General features: G+C 36.9%; 1 protein-coding gene across 14 annotated transcripts in view; it reads left to right on the top strand.

Annotated features, from left to right (window-relative positions):
* Nucleotides 1–19,248, top strand: part of SRPK2 (SRSF protein kinase 2) — a 213,917-nt gene that overhangs the window by 103,419 nt on the left and 91,250 nt on the right. The window contains exon 1 of one of the 14 annotated variants that reach the window (XM_072965201.1): nt 16,725–16,744. The exons of the other annotated variants lie outside the window; for them this stretch is intronic. Within the exon in view, the coding sequence (XP_072821302.1) occupies nt 16,740–16,744 (5 nt within the window). The 5' untranslated portion in view covers nt 16,725–16,739. Of the gene's footprint in view, nt 1–16,724; nt 16,745–19,248 lie in introns of those variants that run through there. 14 annotated transcript variants of the gene reach the window in all.

The following is a 19,248-nucleotide window of genomic DNA, read 5'->3' as shown; positions in this document are numbered from 1 at the left end:
TGTTTTAACGTTTTTTCATGTAGAAAAGAGTATTGTTTCCTTCATTGTTCTTTCTCTGCTATTTGCTCTACCCTGTTTCCATTTTCTTATTATTTTGCTTTTTTTATCCTGATAATATTATGGATAAAGCAGTTTATTTCCTGTATTTTAACTCAGATGGGTAATATAAAGGAAATTCACTAGTTATTTGTCCTTTAGTAAAGATACTAACTTTACTAAAAAAAAATTTCTTTTTTGGGGCGATGCTTAGTCCCCTTTCCTCTTTCAAGGGAGAAAAATATCACTTAATTATTTACCATCACACCACTTAACTAAATTTTAAGTTCTCTTAATATTCTACTAACTTAACAGTGTCTGTTAATTGGAAAAGCAATTCATTAGTTTCCTGACTGGTTTAAAGAGAAAGATAAAATGAGATAGACAAACATGTAAGTCTGTGTTATGTCTGATAAAGATACATAGATGAATTTATGCTTTAAGCTATTCAACACTTAGAACCAAACGCACAGATTATTCTCAGTCTTGACATTGTTTTAGCTGGGTCTTTTAGAAAATCCAAAATTCTGATTGGAAAGTCAGTTCTTGTCCCCTTTACCAGCCTTTTTTTCCCTAACAGTTTACTAGTGATAATTGTACTCCTTGGACCCAGAATGAAAAAGGACATCCTGTTTTAGAGGTCAGGATAATCCTTAGCCTGCAGGAGGAGCCTCTGTTTACTGCAGAGCTGAAGAAGGTTTACAGTTACATTGAGTACAAAATTATATTTATTTATGGACAAGGAAGTCTGATGGGATAGAATTGTGAAAATTTTTTTTTTGTTTGTGGTTCAGCCAAGTCTTTTTCTTAAGAGGTTAAAAAATAATGCTTGCTTGCCTGCTTGCTTTTTGGGTGTGTGTTAGTTATAGTTTGACAGTCCATGTTTGAATAAATGAAAGACTTCTGAAGGACTCCTTGGCTGCCTGGATGTAATAACATCTTGGTCTTTTATATGTGATTTTCCTCTTCAGTTTAGGGCTGACATTTTCTTTCCCCCACCCCCCAGGCTTTTGTAGCCGAATCAGGAAGTGTATTGACTAAATTATTGCTGTGGTGGTATCTTGGTATATGTCCATTTCAGTGTAGATACAGGTGTGCATTTCAGAGCGAACAGATGAAGAGCTTGTGTCTGGGTGTAGTGAGCTGTGTAGTGTCCCGCTCTCCCGCACGCTGTCCCTCCAGTGTCGTGTCCTGTGAGGAGCTTCTGCTGTGGTTGCTGTTGCTGCCCTGAGGTCAGCCGTATTCCCAGTTGCAGCCTAGGCCCTCCTTGGTGGTCCCCTGAGGAAGAATAGTTATTATCCTCTGCTTCTCTCAGAGTTACTATAAGATATTATGGCTGGTGACAGAAATGGAACTGATTTTCATAGTAGTAAAACTTACCTGCTGTTCATCCACCTGAGTGTACAATGGAATCACAGATTTTTATGGAGAACATTAAAGGCCTTCTGATTCTTAAGACTAGATGTTATGATGTATCTGTTTGTAGAAATACTTTTAGATAATTGCAAATCAAGCGTTTTCCAAGAAATTTCTTCAAATCTAATGTTTTAAAAGTGGATCCACCGAAGTTAAGTTTTTCTGAAGTGGAGGCCGTCTAGTTACCGGATGTGATTTGGTACTTTTTGTAATTTTGAGCTCTAAGATTCCCATTAAGGGTTCAGTGGCATCACACTTTGCCTGTGTGTAAGTTAAAACCAGTGTACCTTCAAATGTGGAATTACATAGTGACTGACATCGTAATCACATCCAGTAAGTGCAACACAGCTGACGGAATCCTTTCCTCTAGTAACGCAGCACATCATCGTTTCTTTTCTTGCATTTAAGGGCAAAATAATGTATTTAAATTTGAACATCAGAGTAACGTCTAACCCGATGATACACTTTGAGAGGCACGTGGGCAACAAGAGCTCATACGAAGAAACTGAATATTTACACATCATGGCTCATGTCATTTCAAGTCACTAGTTTGTTGAAAGGGATGTCACCATATTATCAAAATTACTACTTACCCTTTAACTTTATCATAGCCAACATGGTGGAAGGTGGAAGTGCATATGAGTGATACAATGCGGTTAAAATGATTCAGTTTTATTGACTAACCAAAAGCATTTAACTAGTTTTTATGACTAGACATATATAGAGAATAGAATGATGAAAACATATCAAGAAAGGAACTTGGAGATCGAGCTTGTCTAACTCTATCCATGTGTTCTCCATGAGGATAACTGATGCCTCAAAGAGTGAAGTGATTCATCTGAGGTTCCAGATAGGATTCTCCTAAACCAGTAACTTTCACTATTTGAAGTTAAGAAATTTGGAATCTTGGAACATTGCACAATGTAATTGGTTTGACCAGTTCTCTTTCTCTTCTTTAAAAAAACCAGGAGTGATTAAATAATACTAGTATTGTTCTTTTATATCTGCTGCAGCCAGAGCATGGAAGAAGAAATGTTAAACATCTTTCATTTTACAGTGCAATCTCCTATTTATTCACTATTAATTCTTTAGGAAATCCTTGTAGATGTGTAGATTGTTCTGTTCCTATTTTATAGGTAAAAATATCAGTGTGTTTATGATTTAAGTGTCACACCTCAGTTAGTGGCAGAAATACTTTCAAAGCCATGTTTTGTGCCTCCAACCCCTGTGCCCAGGGTACATTGTCTAAAAACAGATTGTGATAATTTTTATATACTAAATGTCCTGAGTCAGGTTGCTTGCATTTAATGAGAGTTTGTACTCTTCACTTCTCTCTCCAGTAATTTCAACATATAAGCACCAAGAATGCAAAGAGATCAGGAATGTCAACCTTGGCCATGAATTAGCGCAAATATAATCAGTGCATATGGACAGAATTCACATTTCTGCCACCTTCTACCATCCTGTTGCCCATTCTGGTTTACTGCTGTTCTCTTTTAGTGCTTCACACTCACCGGCTGATTCTTGGAGGCACATGAACTGTGAACCATTCACATAAACGGAATGCTTCCCTTTTTGGGAAATGTCACTCACCGGCAAATTTCACCCTTTCTCCTGACAGTTCTAGTCAAACGGAAGATTGCATTCACTAACTGGCCACATCTCAAAACTGGGTGATTGTCTTCAGTATTCAAAATATCTGGCACTGAAATACATCGATATGCTTAATACAGAAGATTCCTGTCTTTGGGAAGTTAGTGAAGAAGTGGCAGTAGGAGATAAAGAACTAAAAGTGCTCCTTCTCAGTCTCTTTTTTGATTTCTCCTTTATCCACATGTTGGCCCTTTCTCAGGGTCTCTGTCCAAATCTGTTGCTCTTGCTGCATTTTCTCTGAAGATGATCTCACCTGTTTCCATGGTGTTGAGTACCATATGTATGCTGGTGACTCCCAGATTTATACCTCCATCTACAGACATACATATCCAGCTGCCCACTTTACTTTACTACCTACTTGTCTATTGAAAGGTCAAATTTAACCATCACTATACCAAACTTGTTATCTTGTTTAATCCTTCCTTACTGTGCTGATAGATGGCTTATGTGGCCAATCTTTGCTTCATTTTTCTGTCTTATAATACGTAGTTGTTGGGGAGGGAGAGAGAATAAATAATCCTTTTGGTTTATAGCTGTCCTTAAGGGCTCTGGGGTCAGGGACAAAAATTACCCTGTATGTTAACTGCCTCTGTGGGTTTAAATGCACGTCATAAATATCTTTGAAAGAAAGTGAAAGGAAACTTTGAGGCCTGTGCAAGGATAAAAAGAGTTCCCTAATCTTTCCTCAGTAAATAGTGAGCATTTTTGCTGGTATGTATATGTAACCTTCCAGCTTTCTTTGTAGCAGCTGCTGGAGCCACTGTCGTCTGCCTACCAGACTTCTTGCTCACGTTACTCCTTAACTGCCAGGCTCTGCAACTCTGGGGCCCACATTGATTGGGAATGTCCCTTCTGGGTCTAAAGTTTTGTCACTCTGCTCATTATTTAATTTAAAAGTGTGAATATTGATAACTTTGTATAGACTAAAAAGCTTCAACATTACTCTTCGTTTTCCTCACAGTCTACACCTAGTGATCATAGGGTCTGTTGATTTCTTTGCAGAAGGAATCTCCTCGCCAAATTGGTGCGCTCCCCTGAGACTTGATTGCACTGCTTTTACTCAGCCGCTCCTCACTTTGGGCCTCAATGCTGCTCAGTCTCCTTCCTGACTGCCACAGGCCTGTTGGCTTAGCACCACCTCCGGGATTATGTTCCTTAAGAGACTCTTTCGTGTAGCTTAAGAAGGTCTTTCATAGTCTGGTGCTCCTCATGTGCAGTTCCTCTGCTCTGGCATCCTTGGTCCCTTCACCTTTTTATCTTCATGACAGCTCTTCCCGCTGCCTTGACCTCATCACTGCTTCGGCCCTGTCTTCATTTTGAGCTGCCCCTCTCTCCCCTTGAGGGCCCCCCTCCCCATTTTTGCCCCCTACTATTCCCTTATGCTTCTGTACTAGACTACGAGACACAGAGTTTTACCTGTCTTTATATAAGCTCCTGGTACCTAGCACATCTTCTGGCCCATATAGTAGACGTACATATTTATTTGAATAGAAGTTTTTAAAGTTCTTACCAATTAGTAAGGAAGTTTTCTCTAAGAAAAAGTGATTTTTGTCTCTTTTATTAGAAAATGCTGGGCAGCATTCTCTTGCTTTACTCTCCTCTGAAAAGCTTTGCTAAATGTTTCTTTGGACTGTTTTATGCCACCTCCCTGTGCTCAGAAATCTTAAAGGATTCCAGGGTTTCATTGTGGTCTCCAGTAGCTTATCTGTGGTATGCTGTTTGCTTCTGGAAATAGCTGTCCTGATGTTGAGTTGCCTGTGGGCCATGAGCCTTGGAGGAATACCCAGTTAATTCACAGCAGAGTTGGGACTTCAGCTTGTGCCACCAGTTTGTTTAGTGTTCTCTCCCTTGTGTCTGACTGAAGCCAGCATCCAGAATACTAGGCACAGCTTCCTAGATTTGATTGAGAAAATTTTGTTTATGCCAGTTCTCACTTTTAAATTTAGGTGATCTGCTGAACTGCAAATCAATAAATATTAAATATTTAGTATTTAATATATAAATGTTATTAATATGCTCTAATTTATAGATAAAATACATTTTATAACTGTAGTATAAAGTTTTATACCTTTCCTCAAATTCAGAGTTACTAAAATTCTCAACTTTTTTCATAGCCCTAAATTCAACATTTATTACTTAAGGTTATTTTTGCAAGTAACTATAGGATTTTAATCTTAATCTTGCCACTTTTGCTCCTTCTCATGTTCCTCAACTGTAAAGTGACTCATGTAGACGTGGAGAATTAAGATTGGAATGTAAAGATTTTCAGACTTCTTGAGGCTTGGTTGCGTCTTCTACTAAAATAAATAAAACACTGAAAATAGATTTGTATATTTGAAGTACTACTTTCTTGACAAGCTTAAAACCTTTCTAACTTTCTGTTCTTATATTAAACTTACAGCTGCGGTCAAGGCAAAGTTTACTCTTAAGGGTTGGAGATCTGGCCTGCCTTAAGATTCTTTGGTGAGCCCATTTGGCTGTTCATTTGGCTGCAGCAGACCAGCCTAGGCCATCTCTTGAGTGGAGTTAAGCTAAAAATAGATGATTCACTTTGAGTTGGCAAAGCACAAGCTCTGGATTGTTTTTTGTTGCTTGTTTCAGATTGGACTTTTGTGTGCCTATGAGTTGATCTTTGTGTATACATTAGAACCTGATAATGGTTACTTTGGTTTACTTACTGTGGGGTTTTATCTACATCTTTCCCCTCTCCAAATTTCCAGCCCATGCCTCACACGCAGGCAGAGGAAGAGGGGATGTACATCACATATCTTACAGCTCCAAAACGGAAGGGTCATTTGGGATCATGTTCATTTTATAGGTGAGGTAGCAGACCTAGAAATGTCCGTCATTAACCAGGTTGATGATGGTTCAAGATGGACATGACAGTGGGAAATAATTTTGTAAATATTAAAAAAATTGGGTAAGGTTATGCAGAGTTGACAGTGGCCCTGAAGGCCTTTTCTAGGGGAAGGTTTCCTTCTAATACCTTTCACCTTTTCCAGTTAATCTGAGAGGTGTGGTAGGGGAATAGCTGATGATAATGTAAATCCTTGAGAAGTCGTCTGGTCATTTTGCTGAGAGGGATGAGGGGGCATGTGAAGGGAGGAAGAGGAGAGTTACTCTGGTAACAAAAGATCATGCTTCACTTGATCTTCATCCTGCACAGAATTCCTCTTTCCTGTAAAGGAAGGGATCATCCTGTGATGATGGACTTACAGAATTTTAGAATTGAAAACAGCATGATAAATTGGACAGAGTATATGGCCTTTGGGAACTATGGACCAGAAGTTCAGTCCTGGCTAGCTACCTAACTTAATAATTAGTTTTCTTAATTTTTAAGATAAAGATGATAAGACCCACCTCACATGAAGTTGTAAAGTTTTAAAGAGGTAATGTATATAAAATGGGTGCTCAGGAGGTGGTTGGTGGTGGTGTTTTAGGAGACACAGTGTGGTGTAAAGATATGGTCACATTTTGAATTAGGCCAGATTTTCGATTGAGCTCAGATCACTGAATTACTTTGTTTACTGTGGGCAAGTAGCTATCCTGCTCTGAGCTCCAATTTCTGTTTCTGTATAAAGCAAATACAATAATGTATACTGGCTGGGTGATCAAGAGATTTAACTGACATAATGTACATAAAGTGTTTAGGACAAGATGACAATTAAATAAATAGTCTAGGAGCTGTTAGATACTGCATAGGAGAAGTGTCTAAATTTAGCCCATCAGGCCTGTTATATACCTCAGTTGGACATCATCTAATTCTGGTATCAGAATTAGAGTTCTTTGGAAGCAAAATTACAAAAAGAAGTTTACATCCCTTTCTTACCATACAGTCTCTTTTTTAAAAAGTTAATTTATTTTGTATTCTGACACTATTTCTCTGTTTTCACTTAGAATTCAGGCATCTTTTTACCTTTAAACTCTTCTCTTAAATTTGACAAAATGGTTCTTGAACATTTTTTAAAACTCAGAACAAACAAAATGATAGTGAAAATAAAGATTACAGCTGCGAGCTGGAATAGTACTGCCAGAGGTCACTTTTATTAAGCATTTTAAACACTTAAGTAAATGTTCAGTAAGTATCTGGTAAAATACTTGATAAATCTTTTGGTAAATATCAGGTAAATATTTTCATTTGTAGTAATTAAAATCCTGCAGTGAATCAAGAGCATATTTAAAATAAAACATACAGAGAAAATGTATTTTAGAAACTGCCATTTCAAAGCAATATTCTTTCTCATTGCTCAGAAATCTTTCCATTTTTGGAAACAAGTAAGGTTTAAAGGTCAGCTGTTCGCCCTGTACTTTCTGAAACTACAATCTATTTAGGCTTTTAAAGTTAAAAAAAAAATTCTTTTTCCTTCTCCCTCACCTTGTCCCTGACTATTTGTGGTTCTGTCCGGGATTTATATGTAGGGAATTCTAGAAACCAGATATAAAGTATAGTACCTCGCATGATGTTTATGCCTTTTTTATTTTCTTGGGACTCACTTTGAAGAAAATGTTTTAGAGTATGTTAATTTCATACTGCTTTGATAAAATGATTATTTCACAATTGCTCGATAAAATGTTAAAAATAAGTTTATGGAAAATTTACTTTGGACCTTTTAGTAGGTAACAAATGATCAGTGGCAATGGGGACTGTGAGCAGGATTCATCTTCAAAAGAGAATACTCGGAGAAAATGGGAAGGGGAGGAGTTGCCGATCAGGCCAGGAAAGCAAAGTGAAGCTTCTGCAAAGCAATATCCTAATTTAAAAGACAGAGAAAGAATTAAAAGCTTGGGGTCTCTGGCTTTCTTATTCTTACCAGCCATTTAAATGTATTTAAATCTGTTTTTGGGTTTTCCATACTTCAGTGTTTTTTCTCTTGTTGCTTTGTATTGTAGAGCAGTCCTGTTCCTTTATCTGGTTCTGTCTTTTGTTAATTATGTTTTTTGCTCTCATCCCGGTACATCTCAGCCCCTAGGAGTATGTTGGAAACAATGTATTTTGGCATTCCCTCTTCAGTCTGCCTAAGGATTCTGACTCAATTATGGGGGAAGAAACCGAAAAAATGTATTGTTTTGGATATGGAAAACTGGATATACTGCTTTAGTGGTGCCTTGACAGTTCAGGGGAAAAAATCTTTTGTTCTCTGTATGTTTTTTTATTGAATGACTTCCTGTGCAGAGACAAACTGTATCAAAGTTTTTCTAACTTAAGAAGGCGTGATGTCTTCATTTTATACTTTCTGATGGTAATTATATTGTAGGTTTTTGTTAAAGAAGTTTTTTGTTAAAATGTTCAGTTGGTTAGGATTTAGATTTATCTTCTTACAAATAAGTTGTGCTAAGTAACAATTTGTAATTCATAGCCTCTTTGGGTGACGAATGGGACTGCTTCTAACACAGGGGTTCCTAATCAGTCAGCTCAAGTATTCAGGTATGTCGGGCAACTGTACACATGGGTTTGCCAGGGATAATCCCAATTTATATGTTTTCTTGGCTTACTTATTAATAGGGGAAGAAGGCAAAGAAGCTGTTTCACTCTCAAAAGTGTATTGGGTGATGAATTATGTGGTCACCCTGCCCTGGCTTAATGACTTCATAAATCTCCCTTGTGGCTACTGTGTCCACACTTTCTTCTGGGGTCAGAGTGTCCACTTATGGAGAAAGCTTGGAAGAGTGTGTTCCAAAATAATTGTGGTTGTTTCTGTCTAGAAAGTGGGATTATAAGTGATACTACTTTCTTCACTGTGCTTAATTCTATTCTCTAACTTTCTACTAAACGAAGTAATTTTATTATTAAAACCAAAACAGAACTAAACATTTTTTCAAAAATTGTTCTATTTTAGCAAAAATAAAATGGAGACTATGTGATGGTAAAGACTATCAGTCAGGCTTCTGTGTGCCAAGGAATACAAACTGACAGGGTATTTTAACTAGAAATAGAATTGATTGGAATGATGAAAGAAAGTGATGGAAGAACAGAAAAGCTGAGGACAGTTAAGAGAGGCAGCAGATACCCTCATGCCACTGGCTCAGTCATGGGACTTCATGCCTACTGGACATACCCCACCACTGTAGCTGGACCCCCTCCCACTTTGATTTTACTTCCTGTGACGTTGAGTGACCCCTTCAGAGTAGGAGTGTTCAAAGCTGAGCCTGTGCCATGAATCTGTGCCTTGGCCTTCAGGGAACAGGAACAGACCACATGTCCTACTCCAGGAGTGGGGGGCAGTGCTTTTTGATGTCTCCCATTTGAACTTTTTTTTTAACCATCAGTTCACACCCAAGGGAGGAGGGGGAGAGGGATGATGATAACAATAACAATAACAATAACAGCAGCAGCGGTAATAATGGCCTAGTTTTCTTGATCTCATCTATTAGGTGTGTGAAGGAGGCAGGTAGTGCCTTTAAAGGGAGTCTGCTTTGACTTGAACATGATTGTTAATTGCCACAAGTCCCAGGTGATGTTGCTTCGCTATTTATTGTTCATCCTGCATGATTCAGCCCTGACTTAGACCTTCTTGTCGTTTATTTGTCTGGTTGGGGAAGTACGGAACACCAGTTATGCTGACAGAGAGGGGTTGATTTGGATCTATGCCTTGCCTTTAACTCCAGGTTATTTTCCTCATAGGTTGTGTCAAACCTAATAATACTCGGGTTTTTAGTGCTTGTCAGAATATACTGCTGCTATTATTGGCTGTTTATAAACATTTAAATGCTCTTTCTGTAATCAGTCCAAGACTTAATGTTTGTAATGAACATAAAACCAATGGGAAAAATAGGAATATTTTGTGTTAATTTCTCTGAACGTGTCTCCTCGGGTTCTTAAAGTTTGGCTTGCAGCTTTAATAGAACACCCAAGCGTCTCACGTCTGGTAGACGCCATCTGTGTGACAGCTCTTCACTTATCAGAGTCAAGGTATTCACGTGTGCTGACTAGGTTGCATAATTTAGTGACTCTTTTATTAGTAGACTTGCAGTAGGGAGTGGGAATATATGTAGGATGTTATGACAAATAATATTTGTTAGATTTTCTATTCTAATTTTCTCCTTTAAGGTTTAGAATTGAAAAATCATTTTGGCCGCCTACAGAATGATACTTGAGAAAGCCATACTTTTTCAAACCAAATTTGATCAACAGCATAGAACTTGTGTTTTTTGAGTCATTTCTATTTGCTGCTGAAGTGCCTGGGGTTTCTGGTTGTCTCCCAGAAGCTGATGATACACACTGTTCTGGCAGCTCTTCAGGCCCAGAGCCTGTTTCGGCAGAAACCTGACTTCATGGTATCACCTATAATTTAAAGTGAATCCTTAGACCAATGTCTGTCTCTTCAGAGACATTATGTCATATTCTGTGTTCTGCAGCATTATGTGAAAGAAAGTATTCCCAAACTGCTGTCTGATTCTCTCTCTGCATTTGTGAAGGTGGTTCATTTGGCTTTTTTCACTTCTTTACAGTTTCTTAATAAAAATCTTGAAATGATTCATCTTAGTTGCTTAAATTTGGTATTTCACACCTGGTGCCCATAAAATCTTTTAAAAATCTTTTTAAAAATTCTGTTATTGATAGGTTGTAGTGCACTGGTTTGCCCTCATCTTCTTTCCTTCTCTCTGACAAGCAAACTATAGGTCATTATTATAAACAGTATCATATTAGGGGGAAGATGTTTGGTTTATGTGTCAAAATTTTTGAATTTCCTGTCTCAGACCTGTTTACTAGCTGTGTGGTCTGGAATGAGTCTCTTATACTGTCTTAAAAGCTGTTTGTTTATCTGTACAATGGGAATAAAACCTGCTTTCCCTCTTACAGCACTATAATACTTTTCAATGAATCAGCCACTTACAAACTATAATACCATTGTTTTATGTGCCACTAAGAAAATTCACTGCCTATTAAACATTGACTGCAAAAAATGTCTCCTACTTTAAGAAATTATAAATGTAAAAAATATGTATTAGATTAAATGAAATACATTATATGTGAAATCTCCATTCTCCATATTGCTGGCAGAGTGATATTTTAAAAACTACAGATTGTGGGAGGAGGGTATAGCTCAGTTGGTCATTCCCCTAGTACCTCCATGAAAAAAAAAATTAAAAATCCCCACAACCCACAGATCTTATGATGTCATTTCCCTGCTTGTAATTCCTCAACAACTCTCATAGCCTGAGGATAAAATTCAAACCCTTCACATGATGAACAAGGTCTAGCATAATCTGAATCAAAGCGAGGTGTCCAGACCAGCAGCATTGGCATTACTCAGGAACTTTTTAGAAATGCAGCCTCTCAGACTCTACTCCATTCCTACAGAGTCAGAAACTCAAGAATAGATATCAGAAGTCTATGCTTTTAGCAAGCTCTTCAGGAGCTTCTGATATATGTTGAAGTTTGAGAACTGGTGATCTAGGTCAAACCTGTTTTAAATTTCTTTTTTTCCCCTTCCTCTAATGTGCATGTAGAAGTTAATTTAGAGGTGCTGTGGTGGGGGAGAGTATAACTCAGTGGTGGATGCATCCTTATCCTTAACATGTATGAGGTCCTGGGTTCAACCTCCAGTACCTCCACTTAAAAGATAAAACAAACAAACAAATCTAAACACGCCCCTTCCCTGTACTGTGACTGCTAAAATATAAGGTGGGTACTCTTTTCCTCAAGAAATTATCTCCCAGAGAAGAGCACTGCACATCTCTCATATGAAGGGGAACTATTTCAATGACTTTATTAGAATTCTTGGTGATGACATTATAAATCAAAATGATTGCAATCAGTGCTTAGTTTCAGATATTTTTAGAATTCAGTACTGGATGTAGTTTTTTTAAAAAAAAAAAAAAAGGCCAAGACATTTAACACCAATTTTGTAATTACTCCTCACAGTTGCAAATGTTGACTGTCTTTCTAAGGCCTTTTAAAGATCCCATAAGAAAGCAAAACAATAAGTGATTGTAATTTGGAGATCGTGTGTGTGTGTGTGTGTGTGTGTGTGTGTGTGTGTGTGTGTGTGTGTAAAATCAAGTAGAAAAACTAACCCGAATGAATAGTTACTTCTGATCTGGAATAACAGTTCCAGTGGCAGTATTATATATGATTAAATAAAACAACAACAGTTTATCTCATGCAATTTAAAAATGAAGATGCTATATTTTGGATAGCTGACTTTAAAGAAGTGGCTTATTGATGGAATATAAAAGAGACAAAGATGCATGTGAAACATATGAATAAACTTACTTCATGAGAGTGAGAAAAAAATCTTTGAGTAATATTCATGTGAGTTAAAAACTTTGAGTATTATGTTTATCTTTAAATATATAAATTTGGAGTATTGTTTTTAACTTTAAATAAAGTGAACTAAATATTAAAGATTATGTTTAAGTTAATTCTTAAATTAAATATTAGATATAGTAAGGAAAGATTTGACTGTTGGATCTCTATATCTAAAAGTTCACGTAACTTTTAGGGGAGCAACTGCCAAATAATTATTGTAGTTTTCAAGAAACTACGTTGTTCTCTCTGCCTGGAATACCTACCATGTCTTTCTTCTCATTGTGGGATTCTTGTATTCTTTAAAACTTCGGTACCATCTTCTCCCCATGTCTACAAAGTCTTTTTTTCTTTTTCACCCTGAGGTTAAGGGGACCTTTCTTCTGCCTCATTTGGCATCGGGCACATACTGCATCACTGTACTTTTCTACATTGCTTTGGTGCTTTCTGTAGCTTCATTATTTTGTCTATTAATGTGTAAGTTATTTTAAGGCTGTCTCTATAGGGTAATGCATAACTAAGTGTAACAAGCATGGGCTTTGTAGACAGCCTTGGTTTGAAGGATGGCTTATCCACTATTTAGTTTTATAACCTGGGGAAAGTTACTTAATTTTAGTCTGCAGATACTGAAGATAATAGTTTATTGAACTATATTAAAGATAGAATTAAGTGACACATGGAAAGCATTAGCCAATGCTTATTACTCAGTTTTGTCTTCACATTATAGGGACCCAGGATATATTTCTTAAGTGAGATAGAGGAGTTTTCTCTAATTTAGACCCAATTATCTATGGATAGGTCAAAGAGCAGTAGTAATCCATAGATGAAATATTACCATATGTTTCAAAATTTTTATTTAGTAGCTAATATTATTTCATTGTTTCAAACAGTATTTGTTTAATTCCATCCTTTAAAAAAAGTCGGCCACAATCTGACCTTCCAGTGGCAACTACTGGTAAGTATCTTTGCGGTCCTTGTCTAGTTTTTATTTTTATGTGACTGAATTTACTGAAATCCAGTCTCATTTACCTGATTATAACTGGAATAGGAGAAATCTTCTTAATGTGAGTGAATCTATTTTAGTTAGGGACCTTGATGTCACATAAATTGTGAAAAAGGTGTATCTGGGCCTTAGCTTGATATTAGAATAATTATAAACTATTTAGATTAATTTTATCTTACAATTAACAAAATGTATCATCATTGCATCTGTAGTCCAGTTCATAGAATGAGCAATGAATGACCCTCAAATGCTTTTTCTGTTGATGTACCCCCCTCCCCATATATATTTTTACTTCCTGTTTGAATTTTACAGGAACAATAATAATTAAAAATTAAGAGGACCTTATTTTGTGGAAGTAGTTGAGAGTTTGAGCTCTTTCCCCAGTGACCCCCCCCCCCAAACCTTGTGTGTGCAGACTGCTCTCACCGGAAGGGCCTCCTGTTGCAGTGTCCTTGCTGAAGTTGTCCGCAGTTGTCGGTTGGTTGGCTGGGTTCTCTTTTGCCAGGAACTTTTCTACTATTTACATCTATTTTATTACCACTATGTAGTCTGCGTGTTTTCAGGATTTTCAGATTCATTGCATTTCACTGAACAAAATCTGCATTCTGTTGTCAAATGCTTTGCTTCAGTGAAAGACCAACTAATTAATCTCTGCCTGCATTAAACAGGTCTATGGATATTTTAAACAAGGTAGGGAGAGATACTTGAATAAAATTTAATTTTATGACTTGTCAGTTCATTTGTGAATATTTTTGTTATTTTTGCAAACTCATCACTTCAGAGGCTTAGATTACAAATGTGTGATTAATGACAATCTTATAAATACTGTTTTTTGTATTGCCAGTTTTGCTTTAATATTGTGCTACAGATTCTTTGTAAACTTCATTTTAAAAATCTTATTTTTAGTGAATTCAAGAATATTGGATTCATAGGGTCCTATAATATGTTTGCTACTATAAACAATGATTCTTGATAATTGTTCTATGCTTTTTTTAACTGAAAAATTTTGTGTTTTCCGTGAATAAACTCCTAAGGCATTTTAAAGGTTGTTGGTACATGTTGCCCAGTTATTTTAGCAGTTCACATTCATCAAAAGCACAAGTTTCAGTGCTTTTATCTGTATGGTTATTTTTTCAAAACTGGAACGAATGTGAAAAGTAAATCAAGAGCATCCCAGTAGTGTATATGCCTTTTGTAAGAAAGTAAATCCACTCTAGGTAAATCTTTTGGGTGTCCTGTGTTCTTCCATTCATTTTACTTAAGTGTGCCAGAGTGACGCTTCTGAAGCACATGTGGCTATGTCATTTCCTGTATTCCCATTCACTGCTTACTCGCTTTTCTGCCAATTTCAGAACCTTTCTGTGGTCTCCTGTCTTTGCAGCTCAGTTTGTTATGTCCCTCAGAGGCCGTGCTGCCGTCAGCCTGACGCCTTGCATTAGCTGTGCTCTAACTGCCGCTCCCTCTGCCTGATGTGCTCCAGCTCCTCTCTGCTGGAGTCTTCAAAGCGCATCTTATTTTCTTCTCCTTCACTAAAGGATTTTGTGGTTTTGGTCAGTCTCATCCTCAGATACTCTTGGCTCAGACTGAGCCTCGCTGCTTCCAGCTTGCCGGCCATGTTCATTCCTGCTCTGGTTTTAAGGCTAGAAGAGGGATTGAGTCTCCCATTACAAAATGTCCTCTCCACTCCTGCCTGGATTCTGCCTACAGTCAGGACCAGTTCAATTCCACATCCCCTCAACCTTCCTGGATCACCAAGTCCTCATCATTTTTATCAGAACCATTTTGTTCTTAAATTAAAAGTTGTTGTGTAGTTCTTGCCTGGGCTCCTGGACTAGATCCCTGGGATACTGAGTCTGCTTTGCTGCTCCTCTTACCACTCTTACTTGATAGAATATTCAAATGTTTTTGCCCTGTGTGTGGTTGCTTAATATTTCTCAGCTCTGGGCCTCGGTGCTATACAGTAATCTTACCAGGACATACTCCTATTCTCTGATCATGGAACCTGACCCTAGGATTTTATCCCTGTTCTCCCTCTTCAGTTTTTTTCAGGAGGAGTAGTGCCTCGGGGTGGTGGTGTGGAATGAGAGGTAGGGAGAGAGAGAGCTCTGTCACAGCAAAGATTAAGACTGTATGTTGAATTTAGATGTCTGGAATTTTGTATTAGCACAAGAATGCCTCTTTTAAGCAACATTGTCTCCTGAAATTTTGAGGCATTTATGTCTGCTTGCCTTGTTGAGCTGAACTTGCTGCAGTTTTCTTGCTCTCTTGGGTATCTGTTTTTTAAACAGCCCTTGGTGGGTTAGGGTCATTCCAGCTTTAATTCTCCAGTGAAAAGGCAGTAAAGAGACTGCTACTTCTGTGAGCAGTAGTTAGTTAACATAGCAGAAGCTAAAATGTTTGTGTAAATTACAATGTTTCTATATGAAAAAGTGCTACATGACAGTATATATTAGTTTGACTCCAAAGTAAAAGAATAAAAAGATGTTTTGGCATCATTTCTACTTCTTTACTTTGGACCTGTTATATGTCTAAAGAACTTTTATTGCTTCTTTCATATTTTGTCTTTAGTATCTGAATATTGGAATGTCAGAAATTTTTGTTTAAAACATTTTTGGAAAAAAAATATTTTCAGAAAGTTGACATGCTTATGCAGCTTCAAATGGAAAATTTTAAAATTTTACTCAAAAGACCTAAATTCAGGTACTATACTTTTCTAGTAACAACTAGTTAATTTTCCATCTTATTTATCCATTTCTTTTTATTACTACTCCCATATCAACATAAGATACTAGTTTTAGCCCCCATTCATATTTTTGTTACTAGAACTCTTTTATTTTAAGAATAATAGATTAAAAATAGCTTGTGGACATGGAGATTTACCCTTGTCAGTCATTTCCCCCTCCCTCATTTCTCTTAAGGTCAGGGTAGGCTGTGAGATGTTTGCTGTGTTCTCCCCACCCTTTTTTAGTTAATGACATTTTTGAAATGAAAGAGGAAAAAAGTATTTCTTTGGTCTCTCAGAACTGCTTTGTATTAGTACAGGACATTACATTTTCTGTACAACTGAGTACAATAAAGTTTTCTGCAGTAACTCAATTTTTGCCTCATCTCCCCAACCAAATGCCACATGGAAGAGGAATTGAACTATATTTACTATATTTTACTGCCTTTAGTACATTTACCTCATTGACAGAAAAAATGTGACAAAATGAATCACATTAAAATCTAAAATATTTTTCCTGAGCAATACAGTCTATACTTTAAAAATTCTGTTTAGAGGCACTGGTTCAAATAATGGCATTTGTTCTCAATACAGATTTCCCTTTAACCAGTTAATGAATTTCCTGTGGTCTGTGGCATATGGTGTTTATTTGGCAGCAAATGAGGTAAGGATATAAAAGTGAATTCAAAAGAAAGGAAGGTGGGAGGGTGGGGTAGGGAGAATTATCTGTAATTTAATGCATGTTAAATGCTCTTGTTGGACTTTTCTTTCATTCTTTTCCTTGATATGATTCTGATCTCCCCAGTTTCCAGGCTTAAATCAAAGAGGCATCAGTTTTCTATTTTGTAAAATGGAGGGTAATAATAATATCCATCCTAGAATTGTAAGTAGGATTTAATAAAGTGAACATGTGTAAAGTGCTTCAAACAGTGGCTAGCACTCATTTAAATCTATTATTACTACATTTAATACTTTAAAAAATATATATTGGTTGTTTCCTGTACAGAAACTTTTTAGTTTGATGCAGTTCTACTTGTCTATTTTTGCTTTCATTGCTTGAGCTTTGGGTGTCATCCATGAAATCATTGCCACCACCAGTGTTATGAAGCTTTCCATGTATGTTTTCTTCTAGGAGTTTCATAGTTTAAATCATTTAACTCTGTAAGCCATTTTGAGTTAACATTTGTGTGTGGTGTAATGCATGTTACAGTTTCGTTCTTCTGCATGTGGATGTCCAGTTTTCCTGAGACCATCTGTTGCAGAGACTGTCTTTTAAGAAGACTGTCCTTATCCTATAACAAAGTTAGGGTTTTTTTGTTTCTGTTTTTATTTTTTATTTTATTTTTTTTATACTGGTGGTTTGGGCACAAAGGTTCGTCTTCTTTCTGGTACCTGCCTGGAGTAGAAAGTAGAGAAATAGGTGAATCTGGGTTTTTTTTCCCCCTTGGAGAAAATTCAAAGACATTTGAATTTAATAACAGACAAGTAGGTAAATTTCTTGAAGACCCCTGAGGGTGCAGTATAGTGACTCTACAGGAGAGGTGAAGAAACCTGTGATGAGTTGTGAAAAAATTCTGGATTTTGAGGCATAGTTAATTTGGCTTTTGAAGTTGAAAGAATAGGGATAGTTGCATTGTTGAAAGAGGTAAGAATTTTTAGACATTGCAGGGGACCCATTGGGTCTCTGGGGCTGCTGAGGAATCTGAAGGTGATTCTGCATTCTTCCAAATGCATAAACGTGTTTCAGAAAAACTTTTTAGTCTTTGAAGCCAAGGTATGAACTTTGAGCCCAAGGGAGGAAAACTGGAAGAAAAAAGGACTGTACATTTCTTATGTCCATCTTGCCGGTAAAACTCATCAAACTCATATTGCAGTTGTTGTAGCCAGTGCTTTAACTATTCCTTTAGGCTTGGTGTCTTTGTACCTCGAGATTTCCCTGGATGAAGGTGTAAAATAATGGGGATGCTTAACTCTGGGGGCTCTGATGGAATAACTACTCGGGGGCATCGTCTCCAAACTCAGAGACACAGATTTTGGTAAATATAAGCCTCTTTATTCCTGGATAAAGCCCAGTCAAAGCCTGAACTCAGGTCCCTCCTGATTACTGTCTTGGCTCCTTGGCTTATTGTATGATTTGGTTGGTAGCCCCATCTGTCCCTTTGCTTCCTAAAGGAAACAATGAAAACTTAATAGGAAATTGATAAGCTATACATTTTAATTTTACTTAAAAGTGTACCCACACAGTTTCATTGAGATATAATTCACATAGCATATATTTCACTTATTTAAAAAGTATAAGTCAGTGGTTTAGTACAGTTTTGTACCATCACTACAGTCAATTTTAGGACATTTTCGTTGCCCCCTCAAAAAGTCCTGTAACTTTTAGTAGTCCTTCCCCATTTCCTATCAGTCCCCCCACCATTGGCAGCCACTAATCTACTTTCTGTCTATGAATTTGTCTGTTTTGTATAAATGGAACTATACAATATGTTGTCTTTTGTCACTGACTTCTCTGACTCATAATCATGTTTTCATGGTGCATCCATATTGTAGCCTTCATTGCTTTTTATTAGTAAGTAATGCTCTCATGTACATATACTACATTTTATTTATCCTTTCATCAGTCGATGGACATTTGGGTTGTTTTCCCTGTTTTGAATAATGCTGCTGTGAACATTCATGTGCAAGTTTTTGAATGGATGTAGGTTTTAATTTCTATTGAGTATATACTTAAAAGTGAAATTTCTGGGTCATGTAGTGGTAACTCTCATGTTTAACCTTTTGTAGGAACTGCCAGACTTTTTCAGAGCAGTTGTATCCTTTTACATTTCCACCTGCAATGTAAGAGATTTCCACTTTCTCCACATCCTTGCCAGCATTTGTTATATTTTTCTTACTATGACCATTCTGTTGAGTGTGAAGTGACATCTCATTGTGGTTTTTATTTCTGTGTCACTGGTGGCTGATCATGTTGACCATCATTACTTACTGTCTTATGCCTTTTGGGCATTTGTATGTCACCTTTGAAGAAATGTCTGTTAAGATCCTTTGCTCAGTTTTAGATTGAGTCATTTATCTTTTTTTTATTACTGAATTGTAAGAGTTCTGTGTTTGCTTTCAGTTACTGAGTTTAGAAGTAACATTCCTTTGATTCTAGAGGGAAAAGGA

Source organism: Vicugna pacos, chromosome 7, assembly GCF_048564905.1.
Source record: "Vicugna pacos chromosome 7, VicPac4, whole genome shotgun sequence".
Classification (NCBI taxonomy): domain Eukaryota; kingdom Metazoa; phylum Chordata; class Mammalia; order Artiodactyla; family Camelidae; genus Vicugna; species Vicugna pacos.
The sequence above is the reverse complement of the archived record's forward strand: the minus strand, read 5'-3'. Positions and strand labels throughout refer to the sequence as shown.